Raw genomic sequence first — 7372 nt, 5'->3', positions numbered from 1 at the left:
AGACTCCAGTCCTGACACAGTCCTTCAGTTTGCAATTTCCTATAACGAGGACTCATTCGCGGAGGCAGAGCATCATGAGGAAACACTTTGTAGGGGAGCTGAAGCAGTCGACACATGCAGCAGAATCAAGTGGCAGAAAGGGCCATAAAGAACAGGTGACAGGTGTGCGGAGGTGACCTCCCTGGGGCAAGAGATGCTGCTGCAAATTCTGGCATATCAAGGAGAAAGAAGCTAGCTCAGCCTGGTGCCTATTGTGCCGCTTGCAGGCAGGTTATTTTTTTCAAGTGGAAAGGGTGACCCCATTGCAGCCTGAAAGGATGGCGTCTACCCCACCAATTCAGGACTATACCACCTCATTGTTCCTGCCTGGGTAGGCAGAGCACAAGAATGCCTCCTGCCGTACAAAAGAAAAATCTTCAGCTGCTAATGCCTTGGAAATTCGGAGCATGGGTAGCTGCTTTGTACTGAGCAGACCTTTGATCCTTCCAAATCGGTATTGTCAAATCAGTGATGTGGCAGTGGCTCTTCAGAGTGTCAGACAGGGGATCGGATCTGCCCTGCCCTGCCCTGCCCTACCTTGAGATGCTAGGGATTGAACCTGGGACCTCCAGGCATGCAAGGCCAATGCTCTACCACCGAGCTAAATCCCCAAACTAAATCCTCACCTTCATATTCTTGCTAATCTTTAATGTGTCCTAAAATGGCCATAGGTCATTCACTAGCGGGGTTCCCCCCCCCCACACTTTTGTTTTGATGCTGTGGTTCATACGGAAAGGATGCGCACAACACACAGGCAGCCGAAGGGAGAATGCAAGACAGCACAAACTACAGGGTAGATATAGCCAAGTATTCATTTATTAACAAAATAAGACTTACCAGGATGGAGCTCTTATCACCCAAAATTATCCGCAGCCTTCCGCGCTGCGTTAAGACTGGGGGTGGGGGGTGAGGATGGGGCTCCACAACCTAATGACAGTTCCATTCCCATAGGTCAAGATAAATTGGGGAATTAGGGAGGATTGGATGGTTTTTTTGGTATGTAGATTTGAGCCTGCAGCTGAGGATGCAACTGGCCCCTGGGGGCTAGCCAGACTCTTTAAAAGGATCCAGCTTGAACTAGGCTAAGCAAAAGTTATTTTGAGTTCTTCATTTGGTGCATGTTGAAAGAAAAAAAGAAGGTCTTCAGTTCCAGTCCCTCGAGGGTGCTTGCCAATTTTATTTAAATCCAGGTCTTTAAAAACAAAACAAAACACCAAAACAAACAAAAGAAGAACCACCTCAGAAAAATTGTGGCAGGTGTCCCTGTGATGGATCAACTTGCTCATCACTCTTTCTGGGCTTCAAGTATCATCAGCAGCATCCAAGCACCAGGATGACTGGCACGTCAGCCCTCGCCTCTAATACAGGGCACCCACCAACTCTCAAAGCTCAGAGCACCTGACTTCATGGAGAGAGAGGGCACCCAACTTAAGATGGAGTAGTCCTTAGAACCAAAGCCGGCGGCAGAGGCTGGGATCCTTCCTTGCTTACAACCCACCAGCAAAGTGCATCTCACCACCGCATGGCAAGTGATGCTCTTCCCATCTTGCAGCTAGAACAAAGCCACAGAACATCTCCCAGCTGACCTCCCGCCGCCCCTTTCCTTGGAACACAATACACAAAAGGACAAAAAAATAATAATAATTACACTTCTGATAACTGTACAAAAGGGGGGGGGACGACGATTTCCTTTAAAAAAATAGGGGTGGGGACAAAGGAGGGAGGGATGCATTTTGTTGAGAATCATGCAAATGGTTTATGGGGGATCAAGAGATTTTTTTAAAAAAAAGAAAATTATAGGGGGTTAAAAGAAAGATAAAAGAAAACGCAATTAAGAGCCCCCCCACAAGCAAAAAGAGAGAGAGAGAAAGATTTAGGTTGGGTATTATTATAATCAATATTTTTGGGGGGAGGGGACACACAGACTTTTTGCATACCATTGATTCATTGGTGTATTAATGCACTTATAATTCCCAGCTTTAAGCTAACATACAGTAAATAAATACATAGTCCCAGGACCAGGGCAGGAAAAAAAGAGGGAGAGGCAGCAGACACCGGGCAACTGTAGTTACTGATATCCAAGTGCAGAGGCTGAGGTTAGTCTTTGGCCATAAAGGGCATATGGAGAGTAGTAAGGTCCAGCTGTGGGCAAAGAGGGCATAGGCAATGCCCCGGCCGTGGGCAAGTGGCTCTTGCCGTAAGGGTGGTACCGGCTTAGTCCCAAAGTGTGCGGGCTTCTCAAAGACAGCGATCCTGGCAATGAGCTGGGGCTCCCGGGGCCGGTGGGTGGGAGATGCAGGTGGCAAGATGCCGCGGACCCCAGCCCAGAGGTAGGGTAGCCAGCCAGGAGTTTTTCTGCCCCTGGCAGTGTCGTGTGGGTCCGTAAGTGGGCCAGCAATTCCTCCGAGGTGGAAAACCTCTTGTCGCAGGGTCCGCTGGCAGACACCCAGTTGCATATGTGGGGATGGGTGTCGTTCTGGAGCATGAAGCCGTACGTGTAGAGCGGGTGGCCCGGCAGGCTGGGTGTGGCGCTGGAGAGGGTGGTGTGCAGAGGGTGCGTGGGGTACACCAAGGGATATCCGCTTTTCAGGCTGCCCGGGTCATGCACGCAGCTGGAACAGTTGCTAGTGCCCAAGTGCGAGGTGCTATGGTAGCTCAAGCAATAGGGGTCGCGGCATAATCCTTGCATGAAGGAAGGGGGAGAGGCCCCTGTCAGAGGGCTGGAGCTGGGGGCCTTGCCCGGTAGCCCCAAGCTGCTCACCAGGCTGGGCTTGGTAGGGTCCAAGCTGGGCACAAACTGGGACGGGTAGCCAGCATAGGCCCCGACGATGGAGCCGTGGTAGCCGATGCTGGAGGGGGGCAAAGGAAACACCGAGTGTCCCGGCTTGTATGGGGACACCGGAGCCACGTGGCCTGCGCTCAGGGCCGGAGGCTCCGACTTGCGCCCGGAAGCGGCCTCGTTATGAGCTCCGGGCTCCACGCTGCCCGCGCCGCTGCCGGCGCGGCTGCTGCTACCGCCGGCTCCTTGCGCGCCGTCGGGGCTGGCCTTGGCGGACATATCCATCTCCTTCTTGTCGTCGGCGCCTTTGCAATCCGCGTGCTGCGGAGAGCTGCCCCTCGAGCCGCCCGGGGAGGAGGAGGTGGAAGAGGACGAGGCGGTGGCTGCTCCGTGCGGAGGGAAAGGAGGGCAGGCGGCGCTGGGCACGCGGAAGCCAGTCTTCTCCACGCCCGTCCCGGCCTGGTTCGGCTGGCCGCCGCCGCCGCCGCCGTCCTTACGCAGATCGCCGCCTCCGCCGCCTTTGGAATAAGGCTTGAAGCTGGACTTGTCCTCGGTCGGCGGCTCGCCAAGCTGCTTGAGGGCGCTGGCACCGCCGCGGCTCCCTGACTCCTTGTCCGGCCCGGCGAGCCCGGCCGAAGCGCCGGAGTTGAGTTTGGAGGCGGGCGGAGGGTCCGGCTTGCCGATCTGCGAGCAGGTTTGCGCCAACAGCGCCAGAGGGCTCTTCTTCGCGTCCAGCTGGGGAAGGCAAGGGAAGGAGGGAGACAGGGAGGCTGGTTAGACCACGCAGAGCTGGACGCGTCGGGAGGAACTGCGCCCCCACCCTCAATTCAACCCCCACCCAAAGGACTCACCAACTCGGAAAGACCCCCGGGACTCACCGCGGAGATCCTGCAAATAGTTTCCCCTTCCCGGCCCTAGTTGCAAAAACACTCCTGCCTCGACTCCCCTACTACTATTTTAGGCTACCCCCCCCGGCTTCTTTTTAGGAGCGCCACCCTTACGGAAATTCCCTCCGGCGGAACCGGGCGGAAGTTTCCCCTCCTGCAAACCCCACAAACGGGTTGGTTCACTCACTCTCCCCACGGGCGCTCGGCTCATGGAGGGTCCGAACCGGGGTAAAAGATTCTCCCACGAACCGAGAGACAAGCAGCCTCGACATTCACACTCGCTGCCTCCCCCACCCCGCTCCTTCCCACCCCGATGGATCCCGAGATCACCCGCCTTTGATCCACAAAGGCTCCGGGCGCGAGCAACGATCGTTGCCAAAGCCCACGAATCTTGCCTCGCAAAGTTCGGCCAGGGAGATCGAGAAACGAACAAGCGATTCCTACGCCGTCGGAATCTGTGTTAAAATCACACAACTCAAATAACTCTCTTTGCTTGGGACTCTATTTAAAGGAAAGTCCGGGCGAGGATTTTCTCCCGTCCGGCTCCACAAATTCACAGAGAGAACAGACGGACTTCTAGTACAAGCAAGGGCGAGAGATCAGGGTGGGGCTCCCGAAGGCACCGCGGCCCGACGCGAGGGAAGCGGGGCGCAGCTCTCGAGGGACGCAGGTGAGAAGCGCCCGGAGGTGGCGGCGGTGCCGGGGGACCCTCCCGTCGCCAAATTCGCCGTCGGGCCGTCGGGGGAGCGGCGTGTGTGGAGAGGCAGAAGTGAAAGCAGGAAAGAGCTGGTTGGCACTGACCTCGATGGGGCTGACGGGCGTGGAGGAGAGGGGCTGCAGGTATTCCGGGTGCAAGAGGTGTCCGCTGTGGGCGCTCAGCATCTTCAGCACCCTGATGGGAAGCCGGTTCGCCTGGCGCAGGGGGTCCTCCGGGGACAGGTGCGAGAGCGCCGGGCACGCGGCTCCCGGAGCCTGGGCTGAAGAGGAGAAGGTGGTGGCGGCGGCTGCTGCTACGGCGGCGGCCGCGCTCTTCCCTCCGCTGCTGGTGGGCGATGTCCTTGCGTTAGATCCAGCGGGCGAGCCAGCGCTCATTTGGGGGAGCGGGCCGGGCGGGGTGGGGTAGGGCCGGGCTGGGGAGGGGGAGGGAGGAGAGGCGAGCTCCGCAGCGCCCAAGCCCGGGCGCCTCGCAGGAGCGGCGGCAAAGACGAGCGCACCGGCCCCAGCGAGACTTTAATGAAATAATAATAATAATAAAAACCTCTTTTGGAAAAAAAAGCCCTTCCCGTTCCCGGAGCCGCACGTCAAATAGCTCCGATCTTGCAGCACACTTCAAAGGCACCGGCCCTGCCCACCAATCGGGGACGGGCCAAGGAGCTCTGGGAGGGGCGATCGGGCGGTGGGGGGAGCTTAGCCTAGTGGGAAGATGTGGGGCTTAAAGGGATCTCGCTCGCTCTCGCGTCTTGGCACCTCTCGGAGAGCCGAGGAGCTGCGTTTGCGAAAGGGCGCTGCGCCCTCGCCCTCGCCGGATTGCACCCAGGGGCGAGGCTGGCTGGCTTCCCCCCACACTTTCAAGTGGGGGGGAGGCAGTGGGGGAAAGGTTGTGTGCCTATGGAAAACATTGCACTCACCTTTCTTCACGTAACTGAGCAGCAAAGACTTTTAAACTTTACGGTCTTTTTTTTTAAAGGAGGCGGGAATTCAGGAAGAACAAAAAAACATGTAATATTCTTTCGTCACTGGAGAAGCGGGTGCGGGGAAAGCACTTACTTTAATGAGCTGCCTAAGCTCTGTGCACTGAAAGCACATGGCTTCCCCCAAAGAATCCTGGGAACTGTAGTTTTGTGCAGGGTGCTGGGAACTGTAATTCTGCTAGGAGTAAACTGCAGTCCCCAGGACAATTTCGGGGGAAGTCGTGTGCTTTAAGTATGGTGTGTATGCAGCCTTGCATGCCATTTCCACCACATCATTTCTATGGGTTGTTTCCAACTAAGCTCAGAGTAGACCCATTGAGGTTTATGCAATGAACCTCAGTCAGGTCCATTAACTTCAAGAGGTCCACTCTGAGTAGCGCTAGCATTGGAGACAACCGGATGTTGTGTTTATTGAGTTGCTCTCTGTTTGTTTTGCTGGTACTGTAGTTGTTTTGGGCTTCCTTCCAGGAGGAAAAGCGGAGATAAGCGCCACATGAAAAGAAAGAAAAGAAAAAAAATGAAAGGTCACGGGTCTAAAATATGCTCTTCTGATGCCAGTCTGCAGGTTAAATAGCTAAGGATGTGGAATGGTGAGCTTCAAAATTAAGAACATAAAAAGACTGACTGAGCCCTGAAGGATCACACCAAAAGCTAGGCTGCCCAGCATCCTGTTCTCTTGGGAAACCCTCAAGCAAGGCCTGCTTGCAGCAGCAGCCTTCCAGCCACTTGTGCTCAGGCCCAATCCCATAATATGGATTTACTAGAGGGCCTTTAGAATCTGCCGCTGTGGTCATCCTAGGCACAGGAACACAGGAATCTGCCTTCTACCTAGCCCATGGGTAGGCAAACTAAGGCCCGGGGGCCAGATTCGGCCCAATCGCCTCCTAAATCCGGCCCTCGGACGGTACGGGAATCGGTATGTTTTTACATGAGTATAATGTGTCCTTTTATTTAAAATGCATCTCTGTGTTATTTGTGGGGCCTGCCTGGTGTTTTTACATGAGTAGAATGCGTGCCTTTGTTTAAAATGCATCTCTGGGTAATTTGTGGGGCATAGGAATTCGTTTATTTTTTTCCCCTTTCCAAAATATAGTCCAGCCCCCCACAAGTTCTGAGGGACAGTGGGCCAGCCCCCTGCTGAAAAAGTTTGCTGACCCCTGCCCGACCATTGGTCCATCTAGCCCTGCATTGTCCACACTGATGGGCAGCAGAAACAGCTCTGCAGAGTTTCAGGCAGGGGGCATTCTCAGCCCTTGCTGGAAAAGCTGAAGATTGAACCTGGGGCTTTCTGCATGTATCTACCTTTTGGAACCCCCTGCCTTATTGGCACCAGGCAGGCACCTTTTTGTTTTTGCTCAAGCCTATCCAGACATGTAGATAGAAGTCACCTGTGTTGCATTTCTTTTTACCGTAGCTACTGTTGTTTTTAATCATATGGAATAATTTTGGAAAAGCTTGGTTTTTTAATTGATAATTTTATTTTTTATTTTTGTAAACTGATTTGAGGGTGTGTGTTTTTTGTTCACAGTTGAGTGGTATATAAAAATCATTAAACAAAACAGATGGACATAAAGGGAAAGCGGGTGTTGTGCCTCCGAGTTACCGCCTATTTACTTGAAAGAAAGTCTCACTAGTCAGACCTTCAAACTTCAGCACAGGTACCATGATTTGTTTGTTTTTTAACCTTATAGCCCCACTTTCCCCTTTTTGCCTTTTGTGGCGGCCAAGCAGGAGTGCCAGCTTGGTCCTGTGACCGTGGGTGCCCGGGGCTGTAGGTTCCATGCAGGGCACCAAAATTTGTGGGTGCCTGGCCCCTTCATCCTGCTTCTTGGGAGAAAAGCAATGACAAACCTAGACAGCATCTTAAAAAGCAGAGACATCACCTTGCCGACAAAGGTCCGTATAGTTAAAGCTATGGTTTTCCCAGTAGTGATGTATGGAAGTGAGAGCTGGACCATAAAGAGGGCTGATCGCCG

General features: G+C 54.1%; 1 protein-coding gene across 1 annotated transcript; it reads right to left on the bottom strand.

Annotated features, from left to right (window-relative positions):
* Positions 1–833: 833 nt before the first annotated feature.
* Positions 834–5210, bottom strand: ZNF703 (zinc finger protein 703). The gene is made up of 2 exons (XM_035140057.2): positions 4507–5210; positions 834–3553 (listed from the first exon to the last, which is right to left on the bottom strand). The coding sequence occupies exons 1-2, from the start codon at positions 4795–4797 to the stop codon at positions 2108–2110; spliced, it is 1737 nt and encodes a 578-aa protein (XP_034995948.1). The 5' UTR covers positions 4798–5210; the 3' UTR covers positions 834–2107.
* Between the last annotated feature and the right edge of the window lie 2162 nt (positions 5211–7372).

This window comes from Zootoca vivipara, chromosome 15 (genome assembly GCF_963506605.1).
Source record: "Zootoca vivipara chromosome 15, rZooViv1.1, whole genome shotgun sequence".
Classification (NCBI taxonomy): domain Eukaryota; kingdom Metazoa; phylum Chordata; class Lepidosauria; order Squamata; family Lacertidae; genus Zootoca; species Zootoca vivipara.
Note: the sequence above shows the minus strand (reverse complement) of the source record. Positions and strands in the feature narration are given on the sequence as shown.

Bases quoted from the DNA above. Each gene is read 5' to 3' on its own strand.
- ZNF703 (XM_035140057.2), bottom strand. From the start codon at position 4,797: ATGAGCGCTGGCTCGCCCGCTGGATCTAACGCAAGGACATCGCCCACC. The intron at 3,554-4,506 runs GTCAGTGCCAAC...TGCCTTCCCCAG, and splicing joins CGCCCGTCAGCCCCATCGAG to CTGGACGCGAAGAAGAGCCC.